Source organism: Oncorhynchus gorbuscha, linkage group LG09 (assembly GCF_021184085.1).
Source record: "Oncorhynchus gorbuscha isolate QuinsamMale2020 ecotype Even-year linkage group LG09, OgorEven_v1.0, whole genome shotgun sequence".
In the NCBI taxonomy this organism is placed as follows: domain Eukaryota; kingdom Metazoa; phylum Chordata; class Actinopteri; order Salmoniformes; family Salmonidae; genus Oncorhynchus; species Oncorhynchus gorbuscha.
In genome coordinates, this window is record NC_060181.1 from 72,346,304 (window position 1) to 72,374,188 (window position 27,885).

Below are 27,885 nucleotides of genomic sequence, written 5' to 3' on the forward strand. Positions count from 1 at the left end.
AAGTACGTTCAATTAATTGAGTATTAGCATTTTTATGGATGGACACAGATACACATATCCATGTGTGTATATTTCTGAAAGTGAAAGTCATGTGCATAGAGAAAAAATTACATATTTAAGAGGATACTGCAAAATCATATTATATATTGAAGTTATTTATCTGCTAAATTACTTATCTTTGGCTACAAATGATAATATTTCTAGATATGACTTGGAAAAAGGGCCTCAATCCAGAAATGCGTTCTTCTCAGAATTGTCCCATTATCTCAACTGTTAGACTGAGAAGGTTGAATGACTGCCGTTTAAATAGCAGTCGTTCAACCTTCTCGGTTTAACAGTTGAGAGAATGGGACAATTTGGAGTATAACTAAATTCTCATCCCTGGATTCAGGTAAGTTTTCCGAGCCATATCTCATGCCGGCTCCACGGTGTCTTAATCTAAACAGGAAGCCTACCTGACCCAAGTGTAGCTATAAGCAAGAGTAGAGTTGGAATCTATTCCAGGTATAGGTAACCATCTGGTTACAGAAAGGTATGCAAACTCACCATCAAGTTTCAAACGTGCAGAGCATGTGACCATTCCTCCTGCGTTTCTGGCAACACAGGTGTATTCCCCCTCATCCTCAGAGAACACTCTGCTGATCTCAAGCTGGCAGGTGTCATCAAATGTAGAAATCCTGAAGAAGTCTGACTGCTTAATTTCCTTCTCTCCACGGTACCAGGACATCTTCAGAGCTACAAATGGAGGATTGGATTTAAAAACTATATATCGTTTTAGAATAATTTTGTATTTATTTATTAATAATAATTGTCAGCAAATATACATACATACATACAAAGTAAATTGAATTTATACTCTTAAAAATGAATGTCTGACAAATTAGCTCTGTCTGATGAAGATCTCTGCTTGAAACATCACAGTATGTTTTTAACAAGGATTTATAATACAATTCATGTTTTGTTATGGAGAGGTTCACATGCCTCATCTTCTAATGCAATAGGACAACTAATAACAAAAGGTATACTTCCACAATTACACCCATTACACCCACAAAAACATGTTTTTATTCCAACTCATCCCAACAATGTAATGTGCAAAATACCTTCTCCAGTAACTTTGCACTGGAATCTGGCTGACTCTCCCTCAGTGGTTGAGGTGTTGCTGATTGGTGAGATGATGGTAGGTGGGGACAGAGGAGCTCCAGTGTCAGGAGAAACAACTTCTGAAACTGAAATGAAAAATAATTAGCAACTTTCTTATATGAATAAACCATTTCAGTTCTTTATTTGTGAGGTAATATCTTCGGCGACTTAACAAAAACAGCATGGTAATCTTAACACTCTATAAAAAGGTTGGTCCAATAAAATAATTATATATGGAATGCATAAAACTTGTAAGAATGGTGTACTTTTACAACTAGTTTTTGACAACAATTGTTCTTCTGTTATGTCATCATTTCTGTTGACTTGGCATTATTATCACATAAAAATGTAACGGTTACCTTCGACATTCAGTGCAGCTGAACTGGTGGCAACACCACCTTCATTCTTGGCCTCACAGTTGTAGACCGCTGCATCCTCTGGGAACACTTCAATGAGTAGCAGACAGTGTTCATTCCCATCACGCAAAAACTTGCACTTGAAGCCTGGGGAGAGAGCCTGGGAGTTCTTGTACCAGAACACCTGGGGCTGGGGGACGCCAGTCACTTCCACAGAGAAGCGAGCCGGTTTGCCGGCCTCCACAGACAGGGGCTGCATGTGGTTAATGATCTGAGGTGGCTCAGGGACTAAATGAAAAGAAAAATGTGATGAAGAAAGATGCAACACTGAGGAACAACCATTGTCGTCATTACTTTGAATCCAGCTATTAAAGAATGACATACTGTATCCTCTTATCAGCATAGTCCATACCTACTATGCTGCTACTCTCATAGGAGGGCAATGCAATGCCCTCTACAGGCAAGGACACGTAACTGCAGTTATTACTGTAACTTTTACACAGATATATTGTAGGGCAATTAAATATATTTTCCTATAAAACCAATACCATGAAGTTTGACTTACTGTTGACATGAAGTGTCACAACGGTCCTGTTCCTGCCAGCGATGAAGGTGTATTCTCCTGCATCACTTCTGTAGGTCTCAGTGATGGTCAGACGATGGAGCTTTCTAATGCAAACATAACTAAACCTCTGCTCAACGGAAAACTGGAGCTCAACACCGTCCCTCAGCCAGCGACCTTCAATGTCATCCTCATTGACTTCAAACTCAAACGTCGTTCTTTGTTTCTCAACAACCTAGAAATGAATCATGATATTAATCATCTTTAAAATGATAATTAAAAGTGTTTTTTTCTGTAAATAAAAATGTATCAAATTCATATTCACCGTCATTTTCTTCTCAGCAGGCTCTGTAATGCGGACATCTTTGCCCTCCACGGTGAGATAAGCCTTTGACACGCTTGCACCAGCGACGACAGAATATTCTCCGGCATCAGACATGCGGACTGACTGGATCATTAGACGGTGCAGGAATTTCTCGGTGGATACGGTGTATCTGTCAAGGCATTTAGAAATAACAGTTAGACACAGATGAATAGGTAAGATTAGTTTATTATGATACCCATTAGTATCTTCACCAGGTCTAATATTACTGGTAATAAGATTTACCTTTCGGAAATGTCCAACTCTTGTCCATCTTTCATCCACATCACCTGAACATTGGGCTCAGAGATCTCACATTCAAAAGTGGCCCTCTTCTTCTCTGTAATCTTGATATCTTTGATATGCTTGGTGAATTCAATAACGCGAGCTAAAACACAAATCACAGAAACAAAACCTTAGATTGTGAAATATACAGGAAAACCTTTTTTTTGGAAAATGGAAGAAAAATAAGAACATACCATCAACATAAAGCTTTGCTGCTGACGCAGCAGAACCAGCCACAAACTTGTACTCCGCACTATCACCAAAATGAACATTTCGGATGGTGAGCGAGTGAGTTAGCTGTTTGGTGCGGCTCTGGCATCTGTCTGTGGAGGGAATCTCAACACCATTCTTGAGCCACTTGTAGGTGATGCCCTCATAGTTGACATTCACTTCAAATGTGATGGTGTCTTTCTCCTGTGCATTGAGGTCTTTCAGCATGTTGGTGATCAAAATGGCTAAGGTAAAAAAAGGAAAATGTTACGATACATTCTGACAATAATATGACTAGGGATTACTTCATTGATAATGAAGAGTAAACTTACCATTGACGGTCAAAGTGGCGGAGACTCTGTCATTTCCACAGACAAAGGTGTATTCTGCAGAGTCTTCTCTGCTAGTGTTCATGATCTTGAGCTGGTGAAGCTTGCCCTGCACCACAATCCTGAACTTTTCACTCATTTCTATCTCCACTCCATTTTTCAGCCAAGTGGACGGGACATTGAAGTGTGAAACTTCACATTCAAAAGTGGCCACGTGGGTCTCTGGGACTTCAATGTTCTTGATGGGTTTTGTGACACGCAGAGCTGGAAGAATCACATACAATCTTAATTTAAGTAAAAGGTATCAACTAAGTATTCAGCAATCATGTATCCAGTACTCTAGTCTATTCGTCAAACTCCATACCGACCTTCAACATATAAAGATGCGCTGCATTGCAGGTTTCCAACTACAGCTGTGTACTCTCCATGGTCGTCAGTCTTCACATTCTGGATGGTCAGCTTGTGAGCTTTTCTCTCAGACAGTATTTTGACATTTTCACTTGGTTTAAGCTCCTTGTTATTGAACATCCATTTGATAGGGATGTCATCATGGGACAGACTCAGCTCAAAAGAGGCAGTGGCATCCAATAGTGATGTCACATCTTTAGGCTTCTTCACAATCTTGATTGCTGAAAAAGAGATTGATGAGAGTCAAAAACCTCAAAGGGTAAGTAGAAACATTTCAAGTATACATACATTTGTATACTTGATGGCATAAATCGATTTGTGAAAGTTAAAATATGCACTTACTCTCAACATTCAATCTAGCATTAGCAGATAGTTTCCCAAGTTTGAATCCATAAACTGATTCATCGCGTGTGTCACAGTTCTTGATCTTCAAGGTGTGGACCAGGCCATCAGTTGTGATTTCATATTTCTCACTTGGGTTGATCTCTACACCATTCTTAATCCATTGTGAGCCCTTCACATTCTTGTGGGTGAGCTCCAGACTGAACTCTGCCTCCTGTGTCTCAGTAACAGTTTGGTTCTTCAGTGTCTTCTTGACTTTCACAGCTATGAAATCAAACATAAACATGACATTTCAGCAGTCATATAACAATCACATAATAGGCATTTATTAATGCTAACACCAGTTTAAAATAAACAACAATTTACACTCAGGATTTAACACCCACCCTCAACTCTCAGGTTGGCTGTTGTCTTGGAGTTTGCGACCTGGTAAGTGTATTCACCGATGTCATTGGGTCTGGTTATGGTAATAACAAGACGTCTGACAGCTCCATTGTTCATATGGTTGACATTGTCACTGAAGTTCACGGGTTGTCCATCCTTGAGCCACTTGCCCTCAGCAGTTGGGTTGGCCACCTCACACTCCAGCTCAGCTGTCTGAGACTCAGCCACAGTCACGTCCTGGAGTGGTCTGTTTATGGCACCACCTGGGAACATGGAGACATGTTTTACTTTAGATTACCGGTAAAAAAGGGTAGTGGATGGTGGAGACACAGCTTTAATATGGTATATGAGGAAAATAAGGAACCAATAAGAAACCAATCCGATTTCACTCAGCAAACACCTTCGAGTCAGGTTAGTGAAAATGTCTATCAATTCATGAAATCTGCATTTTTTTCTGAAGGAGTTTGTCAGAAATCATGAAGATGTTAAACATACCTGACACAGTAAGCTTTGCGCTGGATGTCTGTTCCCCAGCGGCGAATGCGTATTCTCCCTCTTCATCCTTCATGGTATTAATGACACTCAGGCTGTAATTTTTGCCCTTGGCCTCAATCTTATGCTTTGGACCAGCTTTGAGTGGTTGTTTCTTGAAGGTCCACACAGCGGCAATACCAGGGTGGGAAACCTCAACTTTAAATGTTATATTCTGCGTCTCTGTGCAAACTTGATCCTCCATATGCTTGGTGATGTGAATTTCTGTAAAATAACAAAATATATTGAATAGGGTCTGTATCAATGTAGTTTGAATCAACATCTAACACAATCGTTAAAAACAACTTACTTTCAATAGTCAGTTTACAGCTAGAGTCAGCTTTGCCAACACATAGCTTGTAGGTTCCTTCATCGGAGGCAAAGGTCCTGTGGAATACCAGGCGCTGTTTGGATCCCTTTGCAAGCATCTGGATTCTCTCACTGGGCATCACAAGTTTGTCATTGTGGTACCATTTCACAGAGGTAACATCAGCAGCAGAGATTTTAGCCTCCATAACAGCCTTGGTGCCCTCAACTGCGGTAATATCAGTGAGTGGGCTCAAAATATCAATCGCTGTAAAACACAGAGACATTTTTTTTAAACACCTGATGATTCACAATAGAACTATGCCAATATGAATATAGTCAGACTGATAAAGGTGACTTACTTTGAATGTTCAACTTCCCAGAGGTGGAGATATCCTGAGCTGGGACAACGAAGGAGTATGTTGCAGCATCGTCTCTGCTCACGTTTTCAACAAGCAGCTTGTGGACCTGTTTGTCGATAACGATGTGGATGCGATCTGTGGCGGAGATTGCTTGGCCATTCTTCATCCATGTTCCCTCAACGTTTTCCTGAGAGAATCGCACTTCTAATTGAGCGATGTCACCCTCGCAGATTGTCAGGTCAGTGAGGGGTTGCATCAGTGTCACAGGGCGCACTGAAGGAAAATACATTGATATTATTGCGCAGTTCATCCCACTTTTTCAACAGTAATAGTTGTCTTGAAATGGATTGGAAGAGAACAAGCTAACAACACCAATACCAGTCACAACTCACGTTTCATCTTCAGGGAGGCACTGGTCTGCATATCAGCAATTTTGAATGTATATTTTCCCTGATCTTCTTTCTTGATGTCTTTGACAGACAAGGTATGGCGTCCACGGCGGGAGGAGGTAACATATTTGCTGCTGGGAGTGATTTCCTTGTCATTGAAATACCATGTACCTTCAGCATCCTCTCGAGACAATTCAACCTCAAACTCCCCAGAGTAGGTCTCAGGCACTTCAATGTTCTCCAGCCTCTTCACAATTGACAGTGAAGCACCTGCACAATGAGACATTGCTAAGTATAACTGTTTCAGAGTTACTGTTTGTATTCCAAATTCACTATTTTCACAGTTGAAAATAATTGTCAGGGATATAGTAAAATAGTAAGAAAAACTGCCAACCTTCCACATTGAGTCTGGCAGTGGTCCTGATGTGGTCATCTTCAACAACAACACAACTGTAGTCTGCATCGTCCTTCATGTTGATGGTCAGTACAGAAAGGAAATGAACTTTTCTGTCTGAGTGCATCCTGTATTTGTCTCCAGAGAAAATCTCAGAATTGTTCTTCATCCATTTGACTTTAACGAAAGGCTCATTTGTTTCACACTCAAAGGTCGCCATGGTGTCCTTCTCTTTCGCTTCCACATCCTCTAGTTGTTGAGTAAAGCTATTAACTGTAATGGCTAAAGTAAAACAAAGGGAATACACATATTTATTACAGTTCTCAATGTAAAATTGCATACAAGGCCCAGTGCTGCCAAAAACTTGATTTTCACCTGTTTTATATATGCAGTGCATTCGGAAAGTATTCTGACCCCTTGACTTTTTAGACATTTTGTTACGTTACAGCTTTATTCTAAAATATATATATATTTTAAATCCTCATCAATCTAAACAAAGTACTCCATAATGACAAAGCGAAAAAAGGTTTTTAGAAATGTATGCAAATATATTAAAAATAAAAAACACAAATACCTTATATACGTAAGTATTCAGACCCTTTGATATGAGACTCGAAATTGAGCTCAAGTGCATCCTGTTTCCATTGATCATCCTTTAGATGTTTCTACAACTTGATTACCAGTGGTAAATTCAATTGATTGGACATAATTTGGACATGACACCTGTCGATATAAGGTCCCACAGTTGACAATGAATGTCAGAGTAAAAACCAAGCCATGAGGTCGAATGAATTGTCTGTAGAGCTCCAAGACAGAATTGTGTCGAGGCACAGATCTGGGGAAGGATACCAAACATTTCTTACAGCATTGAAGGTCCCCAAGAACACAGTGGCCTCCATCATTCCTAAATGGAATAAGTTTGGAACCACCAAGACTCTTTCTAAAGCTGGCCACCTGGCTTAACTGAGCAATCGGGGGAGAAGGCCCTTGGTTTACTGCGGAGTGGCTTCCGTCTGTCCACTCTACCATAAAGGCCTGATTGGTGGAGTGCTGCAGAGTTTGTTGTCCTTCTGGAAGATTCTACCATCTCCACAGAGGACCTCTGGAGCTCTGGCAGAGTTCCTCTGTGGAGATGGTAGAACCTTCCAGAAGGACAACCATCTCTGCAGCACTCCACCAATCAGGTCTTTATGGTAGAGTGGAGAGACGGAAGCCACTCTGCAGTAAAAAGGCACATGACAGACCGCTTGGAATTTGCCAAAAGGCACCTAAAGGACTCAGGCCACAAGAAACTAGATTCTCTGGGTCTGAGAAAACCAAGATTGAACTCTTTGGCCTGAATGCCAAGTGACACATCTGGAGGAAACCTGGCACCATCCCTATGGTGAAGCATGGTGGTGGTAGCATCATGCTGTGGGGTTGTTTTTCAGCGGCAGGGACTGGGAGACTATCCAGGATCAAGGGAAAGGTGAATGGAGCAAAGTACAAAGAGCTCCTTGATGAAAACCTGCTCCAGAGCTCTCAGGACCTCAGACTGGGGCAAAGGTTCACCTTCTAACAGGGCAATGACCCTAAGCACACGGCTAAGACAACGCAGAAATGGCTTTGGGACAAGTCTTTGAATGTCCTTGAGTGGCCCAGCCATAGCCCGGACTTGAACCTGATCAAACATCTCTGGAAAGACCTGAAAATAGCTGAGCAGCGACACTCCCCGTCCAACCTGACAGAACTTGAGAAAATCTGCAGAGAAGAATGGGAGAAACTCCCCAAATACAGGTGTGCCAAGCTTGTAGCGTCATACCCAAGAAGACTTGAGGCTGTAATCGCTGCCAAAGGTGCTTCAACAAAGTACTGAGTAAAGGATCTGAATAGTTATGTACATGTAATATTTCCATTTTTTGGTTTTAATACATTTGCAAAAATGTCTAAAAACCTGTTTTTGCTCTGTCATTATGGGGTATTGTTTGTAGATTGATGAGGAAAACAAAGAATTTAATCAATTTTAGACTAAGGCTGTAATGTAACAAAATGTGGAAAAAGTCAAGGGTTGAATACTTTCCCAAATGCACTGTATTTCCACAATATGAGGTTGGAATAATACTGTGAAATTGTGAAAATGATAATGCCCTTTCAGTTTAAGAGCTGTTTGAAAAGACTGCCTGAAATTTCAGCCTGTTTTGGTGGGATGGTACCTGGTGACATCACCAGGCGATAAATTAGATAATAGACCAAGAAGAGTTCAAAACCTCTACAATTAACAACTTGTTTTCATTTTTCCCCTCCCTACTCAGACACTCAAAGACTGTCCTAGCAAAGTTATTGTTGAAATTGAAAACAAAGCACAGTAAGGTACTTAATTGACAACCAAAAATAATTTTATATTGAGATAAAAACGGCTGCATTAGACCTTTAACTATTTGTAGAATAAAAGCATTGAAATAGATAATAAATAGATAATTTACCTTGTACCAGCAGGAATGCATGGCTTGATGTCTCTCCAGCAATGTTCATGGCTTTGACCATGATGCTAGCAGAGTCTTCTGCTGTGACATCTCTGACCACTAATTCACACACGTGGTCTTCAGGCCAATACCAGTAAATTCGATCGGTCTTCTCCAGCAGAATTCCATTCTTGAACCACTGGCACTCAGGTTCTGGTTTGCCGACAACTCTGACTCTGAAGCGAACTTCCTCGGTCTGAGACACGGTCTGGCTAGCAATGCGTTCCAAGATCTTTGGAGCTTCCATGCTGGGAGAGAGCTGTATTCTCTCTGGTTTGATTGTGGGTATGGTGAGTTGACCCTCCTCCATCTCTTTCTTCTTCTCAGCCTCAGTCAACTCTTTCATGTGATGAAGCAGTTCTTCCTTCCTCTTCCTAAGCATATCCTCATAGGACTCATCCTTCCTCTTGGACTTGAGCTCCACAGCAGTGATGGCTTCATAATAACCTTCCTCTGTCCTGCGCTTAAATTTGCTCTTCAACTCATCTGTCTCCTCTGTGGACTTCTCATGGATGACTCTTTCAGTCTTCCTCAGTTTGACAACTTCCTTTGGCTGGGCATCAGCTGGTCTGTCAACCTTCACAACTTCAAAGCTAACTCTCCCATGTTCAGTAGTGTCATGTGCCTTTGGTTCAGGGACGCGACGGAGGATGGATCTGAAGTCCTCTCTCTGTGTGATCTCGAGCTTCACCAGATGCTCAGCTGTGCCCTCTGGGTTCTCTGCTACCACTTTCACATCTCCTGCATCGTATGACTTGATATCTATAATCTCAAGATAGTAAATGCCATCATAGCGAAGCCTCATTCTCTTGCTCTTGCGAATGAGCTGTCCGTTGAGGTACCAGTTAACCTTAGGCGTAGGATAGCCAATAACTCTGCAACGGAATCTTGCAATGTCACCTTCCAGCACTCTTGCTGGTTCAGGAAGAAGGACAATTTCAGGCTTTGACTTCTCTGAATACTCATCCCCAGTGACTCCAGAAGGCCCTCCCTCGTGTGCCATGCGCTCCATCTCATCAATTCTGTGTATTTCCCTCCTGCCCTCAGGTAACTGTGTCTCCTCAACAAGGCTCTTCTCATCTTTTACAATCAGTGTAGCTGAGGTCTGATCAACTCCAAACTTGTTAGTGGCTCTGCAGGTGATGACACCACTATCTCTGGCATAGGCAACTTCAAAGTCAAGACTACAGTAGCCAAATTCATTAACCATGCGCAATCTGTTAGCAGCTGCCAGGGGTTTGCCATCATGCAACCACTCAACCACCATAGTGGGATCACCAATTGGGGTCAGTCTGCATTCAAAATGGACTGGGCCAAAACGCTTCAACCTGACAGAAGTCAGTTTCTTCTTGAACTGTGGTTTCTGCTGCTTGTCCTTGTCATATAGGTCATCCTCCTCCCACTGCTCTTGACCATAACGGAGATGCAAGGGTTCCAACTCTGGAGCTGCTATGTCCTTGGCCTTGTAGGTTCCTTTGGTGATAATGAGTCTCCTCTCTGGCGCAGGTTCAGCAGCATCTACCTCAATGTTGACCCTGCAGCGAGTGGTATCTCTTCCAGCTTTGTTAATGGCTGTGGCTGTGTACCAGGCACTATCAGAGCTCACTGACTGTGGGATGTGGAATTTGGCTTCTCCCTTGATGCCCTCGATCCTACAAAAGACATTGTCGTTAGTAAATCAGCATTAAGTACAACCATGTGAAATAAAACAAATATACATATCTTAACGACTGCAGGAGTATTTGGTGCACTTGATGTATATCATAGGCATGTGCAGATTGAGATAGAAGGCGGGGCAAAACACATACTTGATATTTGGGTGCTTCTGTGGGGAGATGATGTCGCTGTTTTTCAGCCATACAATGTCAGGCAGGGGGTTTCCGATGGCTTTGACCGCCAACTCAACCAGAGTGCCTTTCTTGACACTGACATTCCTCAGCTTCTCAATAAACTGGGGTCTGATCAAATTTTCTTTGGCTGTAAATGGAGAAACATATACAAGGACAATGCTATCAGTCAACAATGGTATATGATGTATCGATACAAAGTGGCAATTCATTTGAGCTTCAAATGAGGAATGATATAGAAGACAAAAGATCTTACCATCAACTGTAAGTGTCATGGACACAGAGCTTTTCCCAGCTCTGTTTTGAGCAACGACCGTCCATTCTCCAGAGTCATGGGGCATGGCTGGAACCACAATCAGTGACTGAGTTCCATCTTCCTTCACCACTATCTTGTGGGTGTAATCATTGACAACTTGTTGCCCTGAAAAGAAGAACACAAATAGAGGAATAAATGTGTGATTTTCATAAAACCAGTTGACAGAAGAGAACATGTTTTCACATCACTTACCATTGTGGAACCAGAAAGTGTCAGGCATGGGTCTACCAACTACTTTCAGGTCAAATCTGGCAGTCTGCCCTTCAGCGCACTTGAATGACTGTGGCTTCAAGACAAACACAGGCTTGTACAGTCTCTCCAGCTGACTCTCATCAGTGTCATCAAGCCTGCGACCAGGAGAGCGGGCAGGAGAGCGACTAGTAGAGCGTCCGGGAGAGCGACTCAGAGATCTTGGGGACTGGGACCTGAGCAAATAAATACCAAATTCAGTGATACGTGGGAAGTTTTTATGATGGCTATGTTAAACAAATATACATTCAAATCTCGTAATAACCCTGTTACATTTGGTAATAAAAATCTCACCTAATTCTCTGCATTGCCTGAGGTTCAGGCGTGTAACGCTGAGCTCCTGCAATGGCAGTGGGCTCCACATACAGTTTCCCTGAGCTCACAGAGTTGCCCTTCATGTTGCTGGCTAATGCTGTGTAAACACCCTCATCCTCTGGCAGCACCACAGGAAGACGCAGGCTGGCTCTACCATCATGAAGACTCTCCATCTGGTAACGGCCACCATGATGGATACGCTTTCCATCTTTGTACCACGCAATCTTTTGAAATACAAGAAACGTTTGATGAATATATATATAATGTTCCATTCAACTCGATGCAAAATACAAATGCATGGTTTCTTTACTACCTTGGGCAGTGGAGTTCCTGCCATTTTGCAGTGGAAAGTAACACCCATTCCTTCTATGATCCTGTAGTTTTTAACTGGAGTTGCAAAGGCTGACTGTAAAGCCTCACGATCTGCACAAGTCACCATCTCTTCCCGATCCTCAGTCACAATCTGTTGGTAGGTAATTTGCAGGATGCGGATCTCAATCTCGTGGATAATCCTCTCCTCAAAGGAAGAAATCTGGAGTTCCTGTACAAAAAAACACATTGGAATAAAGCATGCTGTTGTCTTGTTTCATAACAGGTGGCTGAGAACAAATCAAATGTCATAACATCACAATAACTACATTTACATTTGAGTCATTTAGTAGATGTTCTTATCCAGAGCCAATTAAACAACCACATATCACAGCCAATAAAACCTTCCTCAATAAAACAGGTATCAGCAAAATAAGTTCTGCATTGTATAAGTAACGTGTTTCTTTTCGTCCACATACCTGTGTTGAAACAAAGCTTTGTGTTTGTGCTTGCTGTGTCATTCTCCTCTGCCTATACATCTGGTCGTCGTCATATTCGCTCACAACAACAGGGGGTACATCCATCTGCACCGTTGTAATTACTTCACTCTTATATGTCATTTCATGTTTCTTCATGTATTCTTCATATTCCCCTGTAAACAAAATATACAATGTGTAAACAAAAGTTAAGACATTATGGTCTGATTTCACGGACCCAAATAAAGCCAAGGATTGTCCCAAATGGCACCCTATTCCCTACATAGTGCACTACTTTCAACCAAAGGCCATAGGGCTCTGGACAAAGGTAGTGCACTACTGTATGTAGGGAATAGGGTGCCATTTAGGAAGCAATGCTAACTGAGCATAGTTGGTAGTCCATGAGATTAAACAACATTTTGATTAAAGCAACTGACCTTCCTCCAGCAGTCCAGCTGAGGCAGAGGCTTCTCCAAGCGGGTTCCTGGCAAAGACTGAGTACTCTCCAGCATCATCAGCAAATGTCATGGAGATCTCCAATTTACACACTCCACTTTCCTTATCGTAGTGGACTTTATATCTAATGGGTGAATAAGTTACATTTTAAACATTACAATGAATGATCAACACAGTCTTACAAATGCAAAATAGAGATGAATTGAAAATGTATCACAAGTAGGCTACCTGTATCCTGTAGTAAGGGGCACTCCACTCTTCTTCCATAACATGTGTGGCTTGGGGCTGCCTCCGATCTGGCACTCAAAACAACACGTCCGCCCTCCACCAACTTCTGTACAGTTGGCCTCTTGACAAAGAAGGGAGCGATGGCATCTGCAGTATCCACTGGTGAACCTGCGGTGGCAATGGCAGAGCTCACCTCCGACATGGTCTCCTCCTTTGCTTCAGTAGTAAAACTGTTTGAAGGGCATTAGAAATATACATCAATTAGGGTAAATGTAATATCAAACAAGTCCAATTTTTTCATCCACATTCGCAAAACTCAATCAGGGAAGATTCAGCATGACTTGCTGGCGAATGGTTTCATAATGTCTGATAAGTGTCATAGAATCATTATGTTACCTTGTCAATAAATGGCATGACTCATAACTGTACATGTCAAGAGATTCCAAATGTAGTGGTATAAAATAGTTAGCACTCACAGTTTCTCTTGAGTAGTAAGGTCAAATACAGTGACAGTGCCTTGTTGTGTCATCTCTTCCCGGGTCTCAATCTCCTCGGTTACTAGAAGGAAGAAATGTATACAAGTATGAGCACATTCATAAACCAATAAATCATTCGGCAGTACAGTATTACACCTCAACAGTACGTAGTTTTGTAGACAGAAATGTTCAAAACTAAACTGTCTGTTTACCTTTGACAAGCAGGTAACAGGATGTGCTGATAGTTCCAGCACTGCTAGTAGCAGTGCAAGTGAAGCGACCGCTGTCTTCTGCGAAAGCCTCGCGGATGACCAGACGGGCACATTTACTCTCATAAGTGATCTGGAAGTCAATGGAGCTTTCAATTCTGTAGTCCTCCCTGAACCACATGATGCCAGGGGCAGGTTGACCAGAGATCTGGCATTCCAGAGTCACAGACTCACCCTCAGTCACAGTCAGGTTCTTTAAGCCCTGAAAACAAAATACAATAGTTTTACTGACATGTTGACATTTAGAAAAAGATGGATAGAAAGGACGCCTGAATAGACAACAATAACTTATATGACCTGACATACATCCACAAGAGAAATGCTTACAGCTACAAGAGTAGGTGGCACAACTGGCTCCTCTGCAGGGGCTGGAACTGCTGCAGTCTCAACGATCTATGGAAAATGCATATAGGTCACAAAAAGGGACATACTGTACAGTTTCTGAACTTGACTTTGGGAGTAGTGAAAGATGAATAAAATGGAAGCAAGATAAGAGTGAATCCTGAAAAGACAAAGACGGGTTGTGACACAGGTTGGGAACAGATATGAAGAAGGGAAGAAGAAAAGAGGAAGAGGATAGCAAGGTGGGCTTTCTTTGTGATGCAGATGGGTGCTGAAACAAAGATAACGTGGCGAGGCTTCGGCGTTATGGTGAAGAGAAGGTGTGCTAATACCACTCAGTGAGGTGAGACTCCACACAATGTTATTTTAGAGGGCACAACACTCTGGACTACAAACCTTTGTTTCCAAATCCTTATACATTTGCTCCGTTTCCCCTGTAAACGTAGCGCCTATCTGAGTCTGTAACTGAGTGTCGAAATGAGTCTTATATCTCTCGGAGAGATCCTTAAACGGAGACTTGGTTGGCGCTGGCATCACGTCCACAACCTTACGGTGGAGACTAGGAGATGGAGGCTTGACTGGCTTGATGATCTTTTGAGCAGCATGTGCAGAGGTAGAGGATAACTCTTTCTGCAGTGTGGCAATAGCAGAACCTGCTATCGAAACCTGACCAACCCAAGGAGAATAGCATTATCATCACGAATCAGAACAACCTATTATGATATTGTCTGCTTTGTTTAGAAATATTAAGGCTGTGACTCAAAAATAGAATGGAATGGATGACGATGTATACGGATTAAGTGAGCATTAGTTTTTAGGAAATACTTGCTAAGCTAAATAGTTGATTTCTAAGAGTGATTTTTTATGGTATGTCCAGAGAGGCCAGCAATGTGATTGATTATTGATTATTACTTTAGCAATTTAACTGAGGAATTAAAGCGTGTGTCCCACTGCTTGCCTGACATGTCCTATGCTTACCTCATAGCTATGGTCAGGTTTAGGAACAGTAACTTTTGAAACTGTGAAATGTGGAATTGGGGATGGTGCGAGGGCAGTTTCCATGTGGGCGGTAGTAGTTTCTCTACTTCTTTGTATCTAAAGTAACCAACAAAGTGTGATAGAGTAAGGAAAGGTCAACTCAATGCAGAACTTCTGAGAAACCTATCAGAGAAAATGCAGCATCTTTTTATATTTAAAAAGATAGCAAACCTGGGTAACATGAATACTCTGTTCATCAGATGTTGTTTGAATTGATGGTGGTGGTATTATTGGTATTTGCACCATTGGCACAGTTGCAGCCTCAGTTTTCACTGTGACTTGTTGCTCAGTGGTAGCCATCATCATCTGCTGTTTTAAATCAGATTGTATGGTTTCCTCTTCAGCATGGCCCCCCTCAGCATGCAAAGGCTTCCGAACACGTGCTAGGTCGACAGCAGCAACCACTGTAGCCTTTGCCTCTGCTTTTTTCCCACCCTCAACCTTTGAGACAACAAGCAATCAATGTCATATATACAGCACATAGATATCATACATAGCATCCATGGCAGCAGTCACTATGACAGCAATCAGATTCACATCACGATGACAAACAGGAAAAACATCACACTTGTGGATACAAAACAAGTTTAGTGTGCATTACCTGGTAATAACATGTCATCATTAATGCATGGAATCATGTTAGTTTAGTTGAATTGGTTGTGCAATAGTGAAAATGAACATGCAGTTGACTAATTGAAATACCAAGAATATTTGCTCAATCGACTTGGGAACTAATTTTCCTCTTAAATCGTAGTGATGGAGAAAAAAGTCAATGCAGTTACAATATTATTTTTTGATTTGTAAAAAAATATATATATATATATATATTGGTGGTCCTTCTGTAGCTCAGTTGGTAGAGCATGGCGCTTGTAACGCCAGGGTAGTGGGTTCGATCCCCGGGACCACCCATACGTAGAATGTATGCACACATGACTGTAAGTCGCTTTGGATAAAAGCGTCTGCTAAATGGCATATATATATATATATATGTATCATTTTATTATCATATATATTTTTTGCTAGGTAGCATTAGCTAGCGCTAGTCGGCTAGCGGCATCCTATAGCTTTTTCTCCATGTTCTTTTTAAATAGTGAGCCAATATGTTTATCAGCACTTTTACTTCCATTAATGATCTAAACTCATTTTCTCATGCTTCTCATCTCTGCAGCAGACATATAGAGAGCAATATGTTTGGAATATCAAATCGCAATGAAATCAAAGTGTCGAATCGCATACATTACATTACATTACATTTAAGTCATTTAGCAGACGCTCTTATCCAGAGCGACTTACAAATTTAGAATAGTGAGAATCGCAATACATATCGTATCGGCACCTAAATATAGTGATAATATCATATAGAAAATGGGACCTGTGTAGTGATTTCAACTTAAATAGTGCTTACATACAGTATAGGTGAGGTGAGTGATTTGGGAAAGTGCTCAGAGTAGTAAACAAAACATTAAGCGCCATCTTTAAGCTACCTGCTCCTCGGTTGTCATCATACATGTAACAGTAGAGATTCCAATCTCTCTGTTCTGTACCACCGTGTCATCAGTGTGTGTCTCTATAGCTGGTTCAACAGCTATAGACTCTGGCATGATCTATATGATAAACATAGCCATGGGAAGGAGAGTAATATATTCGGTGAATAAATAATGAGAATATGAATAACACATATCGACTCTATGGGGGGGCTCAACAACGTCCGTGGGAATGTGAAAAATAAACCATAGGGAATGTGACAAAATCACAGATGGTTGTGAGGTCGAATATGTGGGTACGCTGAAATGACAACAATTTGAAATGGAAAATGGTCTATTTTTACCAGGGATAATATTGTTAAGCGTGAGGGGGGTCTACAAGAGTGGGAGTGTGATGACAGAAAAAAGGGAAATAAATAAATAATGGAAGTGAAGGGAAGGACGACAGGGTTTGCACTTCATTAAATAATGAACTACCTGTTCCCTTGTTGTGGACATGAACACAGCAGTAGAGGTGCTAGAGGTGCTCTGTGTCTCTGCACTGGCTGTCACCACCGGCACCGGCTCTGGTGTAAAACCAGCAGACTTGCGGCTGCGAGCCTGGTCCACAGCTGCTACCACAGTAGCTACAGCAATGCTTTTATCGTCCACCTCATGCTGCACCTCCTAGCATACATTAGTAGTGTTAACTTAGGATCCAATCAGAAGTTTTATTGATAATAGCTTCAAAGGTCATTATCATATTATTGATAAGAGATGCAATCTTAAATAGCTTTCATGCCTTTCTAAATTCAGGCAACCTATCCTAATGAGCCATGTTAGATACCAAAATACATCCAGGTAGTCAAACGTTCATTGGACAGAATATTCAAACTAATTTAGGCCTCAAAAAACCCTTACCACCTCATGGACATTCAGTGATCAGCCACAAGATGGCTCTGCCACAGAAAGAGTTGAGAGAGTGGCCCCTAAGAAATAAGAATTTCCTTACCTCTCTCACAGCGACACCAGATGCAGCGGACCCAGCCGTTTGCAATCCATAAGAGCCCTCCCAGCGCTGCTCCATGTGAACCTGGGTGGCAGACATGGAGGCCTGGGCATGGGTGGCAGACATGGAGGCCTGGGCATGGGTGGCAGACATGGAGGCCTGGGCATGGGTGGCACTGGAAGTCATGCTGCTGGAATAGCTGCTGGACCCTTCAACAAAGTCTCCCTGCTTCCATGGTGGGAGGACATCAGGACCATGGGCTACCTGTTTGCGTGTGGTCAGTGGAGATTTGACTGGTCTGATTGGGGACACAGACAGTCTAGAAGTGGGGGATACTGACCTGCGTTAAACAAAGAGAGAGAAAATATCAATGTAAAAAATGTTCATGATTTGTATATTACCTGGTACCAAATGGTGTTTTGTAGTGTAAATAGACAAGTAATTAATATGTTTATCATGTAATTACTGTTTTACCAGGTCACTTATATATAATAATAATATAATAATATTATATTAGGTCACTTCTAGGGAGCCTAAATACCTGGTCATTTCTGTATTATAAAATAACATGGTCTTATTCCCTATGGAGATTGAGGTGAACTATCTGTCTGTATTATATGTGTGGAATATTGTTGAACTCTCTACACTTCCTTAATGTAAGATTGAAATAAAAAAAAGTACCTAACAGGGGCCGGAGTGGGCGCCTTGACATGCCTCACAGGTGATGGTGACTGATGACGTCCCCCTGCCACTCTGGCTGCAAGAGATGATGGTGTTGGGGACTTGGAGGTTGAGGTTGGCTTAGGGGGCACACGTGGTGGGGTCTTGTGTGCTAGATGGCTCACTCCACCACCTTCAACATGCATTTGCATGGATGAGGATTCAAAATGAGCCTCCATACTCTGAAAATAAAACAACAACATTAAAGGTTAGTGTTTTACTGAAATAAAAGTGTATTTATCTGACTGATAACTTCAATAGACAGACAGATACAACTTCCAATTGCCAAAATAAAGGAAACACCAACAGAAAGTGTCTTAATAGGGCGCTGGGCCATGATGAGCCAGAACAGCTTCAATGCACCTAGGCATAGATTCTAGAAGTGTCTGGAACTCTTTTGGAGGGACGCAACTCCCTCCCTCCTTTGTTGATGGTGGTAGAAAACGCTGTCTCAAGTGGAGCTCCAAAATCTCCCATAAGTGTACAGTTGGGTTGAGATCTGGTCACTGAGACGGTCATGGCAAATGTTTTACAAAGCTTTCATGCTTATCAAACCATTCAGTGACCACTCATACCCTGTGGATGGGGGCATTGTCATCCTATGGGGGGCATAGCCATGGTAGCTAAAATAATGGCCTGCCCAGCATTTTTACACATGACCCTGACGGGATGTTAATTTCCTAATTAACTCAGGACCCACAGCTGTGTGGAAGCACCTGCTTTCAATATACTTTGTATCCCTAATTTAGTCCAGTAATTCCATTATTTTGGCAGTTACCCATAGATAGATAGATAGATAGATAGATAGATAGATAGATAGATAGATAGATAGATAGATAGATAGATAGATAGATAGATAGATAGATAGATAGATAGATAGATAGATAATGCATTTCTGCTTTGGTTGGAGATGTAACACGTTGCTGTGTTGTGTGTGGAGCTCTACAGTTAAGGGTATGCCAGGGAATCGTCAGATCTGGGACCAGGCCTTAACTTGTCTCATAATTGAAGTCCAATAAGAGGGACGGTGGAAAGGGAACCAGTACAGGCGCATGTACAGCGCTTGCAAAACACCTACCAACCACCCTTTCCTTTAGAGTATTCATATAGAGAAACATTGTTAGATGTATGATTGAATTGTATATATGTTCTATGCTCAAATTAACGGCGCTGCCCAGAATGTTGGCTACGAGAGCATCAACAAAGTACTGTTAGATTTTGTCTATCGGAGCTCTCGCTCCTCTGCACTAATCTCTTGGAGTGTCCGGCACGCACTGTGTCTTGGGAGGGAAAGCTGGAGTGACGTTCCAGCTCTCAGTGCACTGCTTCCATTTCGGTGAGTCAATTCTTCACTAGGTGTTTTTGTAGTGATATGATTTTGTGCATATTCAAATGTTTAAATACTCTTGGTTTGTAGTGTTTTTTGGGGGGGATTTGCTTGCTTCCTCCTCTTTTTCACATCCCCATCTTCCCTGCAGGTGCCCGTGGTGGGGCGGGGACGACATGTTGGGAGCGGACTACAGCTCCCCGGGGATGCAGTGCAGAGACTGTCAGCTGGTCGGCTAGGTAGGATTGAGTATCTTGCATATTAAACAAAGTCATACATTTCCTAACCCTTGTGAAACTATTTAAATGCTGTAATAAAATTGCCTTTTTGCTTTTTCTGAGACTGCCTTATCTAGTGATCTGCTGAGCTGTGCAGGGAACATTCTAGGCCAGGCTTTAAGGTTGTGGTCCTTCCCCTCATTAAACAGAAGGTGTTGTAGTCAAGTCTACTTAGTGACCTTATAGGGTTAGGTTATCACAAGTCATTTTAGATCATATTTAATGTATATTTACCCTTGTCTCAACTCTGGTCTGGCGACTCTGAGAGGAAGACCTCTGAGAGGAAGATGAAATTACGGTTTTAGTCTTCTTGGCAGGCACAGCTTCTTCACCTGGACAGAAACAAATATAAAGATGCATTTCCCACCAAATTATTGAACATGATGACACGTTGTGAATTCAAAATTGTTGATCAAATTCAGTTCAGGCAACATGTCAATATAGAATTCACTGGGCCTATAACAGTTTCCATTCCAAAAATATATATATATATTTTTTTAAATAACAGTTTCCATTCAGTTTTAATGCATTGACAGACTGGCTCATTGAAAGCTAGGTCACCGCTAGGCTAGATAAATGCTATTTTCTGTCCACAAAACATTAAGGAAATGCTCGATAAATAATTGAAACAGGAATTCTTGTAACTTGACCTTTATGAAAGCCTAACTGTGAGAAGGATGTTACAATGTTGGATTCCAAACGCCCAAAACACCATTCTAATCACAAATCAACTTTCTCACCTTGAACCAGCAGTTCAGCAGTGGAGGTAGCCCGTCCGCTGCTGTTTGAAGCATTTACAGAGTAAGTTCCAGAATCCTCTGGGAAGGCTTCGGCAATCAACAAACTGTAAAGGTCTCCTTCTTGAACAATCTGAAAGTCAGCGGAGCTCTGTATCTCGGCTCCCTCTCTGTAGAACTTTACCACAGGTGTAGGGATTCCTGTCACACGAACATCCAGTCTCACTTGGCTTCTTTGTCTCACGGTCAAACTCTGAAGTCTCTGAATAAAATTGGGCGGCGCAGTCTCCACTGTAATAATAAATGGAAATGGAAAAATACATTTGATGGCAAAAAATAAATCAAAGGAAAATCGGTGGAAGTGAACTCAACTTGAGCAGCACTGAGATCCATTGGCTCGGGGAGATCGGGGGCAAACGTAAGTATTTTTTCATTCGGTCTACCCAGAGACCTTTTTAAATATGAAACTTAATCTATCTACTCTTATCTATCTAAACTTACATCTATCTATTCATATACCACGAATAGGTCTTTACAGAAGATCTTTGGATCGTTATATAGATTTGAATCCAAATGGTCTGATGGTAACATTTGCCCCTATGCCCGGGGTCAATTGAAGCGCTAGACATTTTTACTTTAAACGTGTTTACAAATACATTTGCTTTGTGTCAAATATTATGTGGCTAATAGGCTAATTGTTTATAACGCAATCCATGTTTAGCATCCTAAGAATGCAAGTTCTGGCAGCCTGGTCTCAAAGACTAGACGCAGCATAGTAAAAGTAGTTCTGTGACTCTCATATAGTATATAGTACAATTTGTTACATTTGGTATAGTTTCAAAAGACAGAAGTTATTTAAACCTAAAACTGAACAACAGATGGGCGCATAACGTGGACGTCAAGCAACCCAGAGGTTGCGTGTCCAAATCACATCAAGGACAACTTTAGAATTTTAGCAACTTTGAAACTATACATACACATTTTTAGCTACTTAGCAACATTTAGCATGTTAGGTAACCCTTCCTCTAAGAGGTTAATAACCTCTTGGGGTTAGGGGGCAGTATTTTCATTTTTGGAGAAAAAAAAACGTTCCCGTTTTAAACGGGACATTTTGTCAGGAAAAGATGCTTCCAAAACTGTAAAGCTATTGTCTGTGAGTATAACAGAACTGATGTTGCAGGCGAAAGCCTGAGAAAAATCCAATCCGGAAGTGCCCCAGGTTTTGAAAGCGCTGCGTTCCAATGACTCCCTATTCAGCTGTGAATGTACCATCAACGAGCTTACGCTTTCTACGTATTCCCCAAGGTGTCTACAGCATTGTGACGTAGTTTTACGCATTTCTGTTGAAGAATAGCCGTAGGCAGCCACATTGCGTAAGTGGTCATATGGTGGCTCCGAGAGAGATTCTCGTGTAAAATACAGAGGTAGCCATTACTCCAATCGGTCAGAGTGAAAAATGAATTGTCCCGGCTGACATATTATCGAATAGGTATTAGAAAAACACCTCGAGGGTGGATTCTAAACAACGTTTGCCATGTTTCTGTCGATATTATGGAGCTAATTTGGAATATTTTTCGGAGTTGCAATTTCCGGGCGATTTCTCAGCTTCAGATTTCTCAGAAGAACAAATGGAGTTATTTCGCCTACAAAAATAATATTTTGGAAAAAAAGGAACTTTGGCTGTCAACCTGGGAGTCTCCTGAGTGAAAACATCCGAAGTTCATCAAAGGTAAACAATTTAATTTGATTGCTTTTCTGATTTCCGTGACAAGTTTGCCTGCTGCTAGCAAGGCATAATGCTATGCTAGGCTATGATAAACTTACACAAATGCTTGTCTAGCGTTGGCTGTAAAGCATATTTTGAAAATCTGAGATGACAGGGTGATTATCAAAAGGCTAAGCTGTGTTCCAATATATTTCACTTGTGATTTTCATGAATATGAATATTTTCTAGGAAGATTTATGTCCGTTGCGTTATGCTAATTAGTGTCAGATGATGATAACGGTCCCGTTCACGGGCTGTGCGTCACTACAGGTTAACCCCTAAGCTTAACCCTAACCTTAACCCCTAGCCTAGTTAACGTTAGTCAGAATAAATAGGAATTTGTAACATATCATACAAATTGTAATTCGTAACATATACGAAATGGATGATGGACATCCACAAATTAATACATACCATACGTAACATATCATACTAATTTGAGTGTCTCAGATTCACATTTACTATGTTACATCTACCCCTGAGTCCAGGCTGGTTCTGGAGGGCAAGATGAGGAGAAATTGATTTAAATTGGGTGCCACTTTGATCACACAACTCAAGAAGTTAACTTGAGGGTGTAGTTTAGTCACTAGGAATAGTTACAGTACATTGATCATGATTGCGCTTGCTAGCAGATAAATCTGAAGAACAACTTTATCCAACGTTATTTGTAATCCGTAAACTGAAAAAAATCACACACAAACAAGCATAGCTCCATTTAGAAACATAGCTCCAAAACCTGTCCATCTTAGGTACAAACATCAGTTTCCTAATTCAATATTCTTATTATTGGATGTGTAAAATGTAAACACCACAGCAGCTATCACTCTCATCACTGAAATGAAGTGCTGTTAATTGAGCAAGTCAGCAAAGACAGAAGTAGCTATTAATGAAGGGGCATGCGGCCTACAGTACTTGTGGTCAGTCACTTCAATGGGAGAGGCTGCTTCTGGAACTTTATTAATGAATACTATGTTATCTATGTTATCTATGATGACTCTTTAGTATGATGCAGGACACTGTCTAAAACTGCAAGCCAAAGCATTGGCTAGCTAGAACAACCTCAAACAATGCAAACACCACTGTTTTATCAACTCTGGTTCTCTCACCTGTAACAAGAAGTTCAGCGGTGCTAGTGGCTTGTCCAGCACCATTGGTGGCTCTGACAGAAAATCTTCCACTGTGTGCGGCTGTCACAGCAGGGATCATCAGAACAGCGCGGCCATCGCTGAACGAGATCTGTGCGCCGGGCAGAGCGGCAGCGGAAAGAACCTGGCCATCACGGAACCAGCTCACCTCAGGAACTGGAGAACCTTTAGATCAAGTCAATGTTCTAGTCAGCACAGCAGAGCTGGTGATGATGGTGATGAATTTGGTGATGATTTTAAACTCATAGCAAGCAGTTACAATTCAGAGCAAAGTTGAGAAAAGGCCAGCAATATCACATAGGGCAGGCTTCCCAGACACAGAATAAGCCTAGATCCAGAACTAAAAAGCATTTTAAATGGAGATTCTCCATTACAAAAGCTTTTTACTCTAGGATTAGGCTTAATCTGTGTCTGGGAAACCAACCTATAATTGGGTACTTATTACTTGTGTAATCACTTCATAAAATGTTGCTGTGCAAAGGCTTTATTTCTGTATGGGGTTTTACAACAATGATTCAACATATTTATATCTATGTTTGGACAGTCAGCTCTATCTATGAGATACAGTTTAAAAGGAACATAAAATATCTCCTTACCACTAACTTGTGCTTCAAACGTTGCAGCACTACCCTCTAGTGCCACAACGCTTTGCAGCGGCTGTGTAAATGTTGGCGCCTGTGTAGACATTGTGGACGGCACCCTAAGAGACACAACAGAGCAGAACATCACCAAACCTCTCATACACCATAAATCTTTGATTTGATCTTTTACAGTAGTTGTATGGTAAAATCCCTAAACAAAGCATACCCACACATTTATTTAGCCACCGAGGGCAGGTTTCCCAGACACTGACTACGCCTATTCCAGAACTAAAAAGCATTGCCAATGGAGGTTCTCCATTGAATGGGCCTTTTATTCTAGGACCAGGCTCAATTGCTGGCTAAGAAACTCACACTGCTTGTGTCACATCACCAAACCAATGGAAAAGAATCTACCTTTCTTTTACATCTTTTACAATAGTTTTATGGCACAATCTCCAAACAAATCTTATTCTACATTTAAACTCTATTTTTATCCTTTGAGAGTCTTATGTCACTTGTGTCACATCACCTAACCAATGAAGATGATTTTTTTATTTGACATATTTTACATCTGCAGAAAAAATACATACATCAAATGAACACAGAGCCTATTTTTTGCCAGTGAGAGTCTAAATGACGTGTCATATCCAGCACCTGGCTTACTGCGTCCTGTCACTTGAGCTATCAGAGGCCCCATGGGGTCTGGGTGTTAAGCCAAACACCAGGGCCACAGCTCCCTGTGACAGCTCACAGACAAGACAGTAACAACTGGGGTAGGCCATCATTGTAAATAAGAATTTGTTCTTAACTGGCTTGCCTAGTTAAACAAAGGTTCAATAAAATTACACATTTAAAAACAAGTATTCCTGTAAGTACAGTGTAACAAGTAATGTAATTTTGATTTTTATTTTTATTTCACCTTTATTTAACCAGGTAAGCTAGTTGAGAACAAGTTCTCATTTGCAACTGCAACCTGGCCAAGATAAAGCAAAGCAGTGTGAACAGACAACACAGAGTTACACATGGAGTAAACAATTAACAAGTCAATAACACAGTAGAAAAAAGGGGGAGTCTATATACAACTCAATGTTACACTGTAAGTACACTGTACTTAGGGTAAGGTAAATGTTACCAAAGGTAACTAATACATGTGTGTTAGTGCTTCTACACCTGCATTGCTTGCTGTTTGTGGATTTAGGTTGGGTTTCTGTACATCACTTTGAGATATCAGCTGATGTACGAAGGGCTATATAAATACATTTGATTTGATTTGATTTGATGTGTAATAGATGCTTTATAACTCCAACTGACCAGGACATATCCATTGACGTCCCTTGATGTTTAAGTCTAAAAATGTCAGCCATTAGGCCTACAGTTACACTAGGGCTGCTAAACAAAACATATCCCTTGACTGGGCGGATGTTAAAGTCCTAAAATGTCTGCCGTTGCCATTACAGTTACAACACAATCCATGAATTAATCTTTAAACAATTGCTGGATAAGCTATAAACATGAGGTTTTGTAATCAAGTATTAATAAACCAGTCATGAATTTATAAAGGTGATGTGTCTTATCCAACTATTTCCATTGTTCAAAACACTGTAAGGTTAAAACTTTACATTTGTAGAACTTGTTTAGGCCTATAGAGAGAACAGCTTAAACTCAGTAGGCCTGTACTTTCAATCCAGTACAGGCCTAGAATCCATAATTATACTGACATACATTATTCAACCAAACATATGAGCCATTAAGCACTATTGTATCACATTACCTTAAATCCTTAGATACATACGCACATTGAATATACACTGACTGTACATTACATTAGGAACACCTTCCTAATATTGAGATGCACCTCTTTTGCCCTTAGAACAGTCTCAATTCAAAGGGGCATGGACTCTACAAGGTGTCGAAAGGTCCATGTAGACTTCATGTAGACTCCAATGCTTCCCACAGTTGTGTCAAGTTGGATGTCCTTTGGGGGGTGGACCATTCTTGATACACAAGGGAAACTGTTGAGTGTGAAAAACTCAGCAGCAATGCAGTTCTTGAAACACTCAAACCGGTGCGCCTGGCACCAACTACCATACCTCGTTCAAAGGCCCTTAAATATTTTGTCTTGCCCATTCACCTTCTGAATGGCACACATGCACACTCCATGTCTCAATTGTCTCAAGGCTTAAAAATCCTTCTTTAACTCCTTTAGATACACTGATTGACGTGGATTTAACAAGTGACATCAATAAGGGCTCATAGCGTTCACCTGGATTCACCTGGTCAGTCTTTGTTATGGAAGAGCAAGTGTTCCTAATGTAGATTCCTTAGGCCTTAATGAAACACAAAATCACACCTTCCATTGAATGGAACATATATGAAGCTAGCAGATAACAATTATTCTTAAGCATCTGAATTTATATCACTCCAGAAAGTACAACTTTGAAATACTTGACCTCTAGAAATCTCCATAGTATTTTTTGTGATCTCAATGGCAGGACAAATCATTAAACAATGGCCACAGTATATACTGTTCAGAAACTATACATTGGCTCAACAATTAACTAAGACATTGCCATATCAATCAATTATAGCCTTCATCACATCGATAGTTTTCATATTGTATGAAAACTATCCAAAACTGTTAACATCAGATGAGACATGTAACAGAAATGTCAGACTCTAAAAATACTCTGTACCAGGCTTGACTGACAGTCACCATGTGGCACATAACTGGAGGTGCAACTGATAGCCCTGCTGCCGATTTCCTTAAAAAGACATTGCGACCCAGCTGGGACACCACTCTAATGCTATCAGGGGCTATTCTGGGAGCTTCTCTAATCATTGTACCATATATAAATAACCTTGAAAATGATAAGCATTAGTTCTAAATTATTTAAATATTTAAAATGAAACGTTCTTAACGTGAAATGATTCCCATAATATATTTTGAGACACTTGACCCCAATTAGGTGGAAATCACCAGTTGTTACCTGTTATTCTTTGGGAATTATTATATACAGATAATAACACAATATTCATTGACAAACACTGCATTGGAACAGGTCAAAGTTTAATTATCTAAAGTTACTTACTTGTATCCACAAGAGTGCCTAGATTTGATGGGGCGAAGCCCAGAAGTTGTATTTCTTCAGAAACAATCTCCTTATCCAGAAATGTCAGAAAATCCAATGTGAGAACAGTTTAGCCTCAAAGAAACTCCAAAAAACAAAACCACACAGTGTAGCTGTGTAGTTTTGCTCTTTTTCCTATGCAATCCCTACACCCGAGGCAAGGCTGGGAATGCTCCAACTGCTCAGAAGTGACAATATGGTTGTGTTACTTTTTATACCCCTGGGCAAATCCCCATCATCAGTGCATCTGCTCTCCTCATTGGTCTGCCACCCAGAGGGGATGATGGGAGATTGGAATCCATTTTATGCAAGCCCAAACCTGTCACTCACTTTACTTAACATTGTCCAGTCTCTGTTGTCAATGTTTGCGTTCATCAGACTTACCTTTAACACAAAATGTAGCTTTGAATGACTTTCCTTTTGAATAAGAACAATCTTTCATATCCCCAAATGATACCACTATGTCAATTTCTGTTCTAAATGTAAAAGTACTTACTGAAATTAATGTATTGACCAAATGGAAAGTGAGGCTGTGCCTGTCACTCAAG

The 27,885-nt window shown here is 41.0% G+C and overlaps 1 protein-coding gene across 1 annotated transcript in view; it reads right to left on the reverse strand.

Annotated features, from left to right (window-relative positions):
• The window catches only part of LOC124044430 (titin-like), a 45,253-nt gene extending 17,747 nt beyond the window's left edge, over nt 1-27,506 (reverse strand). Inside the window, 40 exon segments of the mRNA XM_046364069.1 lie at nt 547-735; nt 1,104-1,229; nt 1,503-1,787; nt 2,065-2,296; nt 2,387-2,555; nt 2,669-2,810; nt 2,902-3,162; nt 3,250-3,510; nt 3,615-3,875; nt 3,997-4,260; nt 4,383-4,643; nt 4,876-5,136; nt 5,222-5,485; nt 5,580-5,852; nt 5,972-6,238; nt 6,363-6,644; nt 8,825-10,515; nt 10,672-10,840; nt 10,967-11,131; nt 11,219-11,451; nt 11,570-11,814; nt 11,904-12,131; nt 12,379-12,551; nt 12,813-12,955; nt 13,060-13,141; nt 13,144-13,289; nt 13,536-13,617; nt 13,748-14,006; nt 14,132-14,197; nt 14,543-14,812; nt 15,125-15,241; nt 15,356-15,625; nt 17,146-17,334; nt 17,660-17,996; nt 18,338-18,558; nt 20,216-20,313; nt 20,722-21,009; nt 23,590-23,793; nt 24,225-24,328; nt 27,299-27,506. Of these exon segments, the coding sequence (XP_046220025.1) occupies nt 547-735; nt 1,104-1,229; nt 1,503-1,787; nt 2,065-2,296; nt 2,387-2,555; nt 2,669-2,810; nt 2,902-3,162; nt 3,250-3,510; nt 3,615-3,875; nt 3,997-4,260; nt 4,383-4,643; nt 4,876-5,136; nt 5,222-5,485; nt 5,580-5,852; nt 5,972-6,238; nt 6,363-6,644; nt 8,825-10,515; nt 10,672-10,840; nt 10,967-11,131; nt 11,219-11,451; nt 11,570-11,814; nt 11,904-12,131; nt 12,379-12,551; nt 12,813-12,955; nt 13,060-13,141; nt 13,144-13,289; nt 13,536-13,617; nt 13,748-14,006; nt 14,132-14,197; nt 14,543-14,812; nt 15,125-15,241; nt 15,356-15,625; nt 17,146-17,334; nt 17,660-17,996; nt 18,338-18,558; nt 20,216-20,313; nt 20,722-21,009; nt 23,590-23,793; nt 24,225-24,315 (9,565 nt within the window). The 5' untranslated portion in view covers nt 24,316-24,328; nt 27,299-27,506.
• Nucleotides 27,507-27,885: the final 379 nt, after the last annotated feature.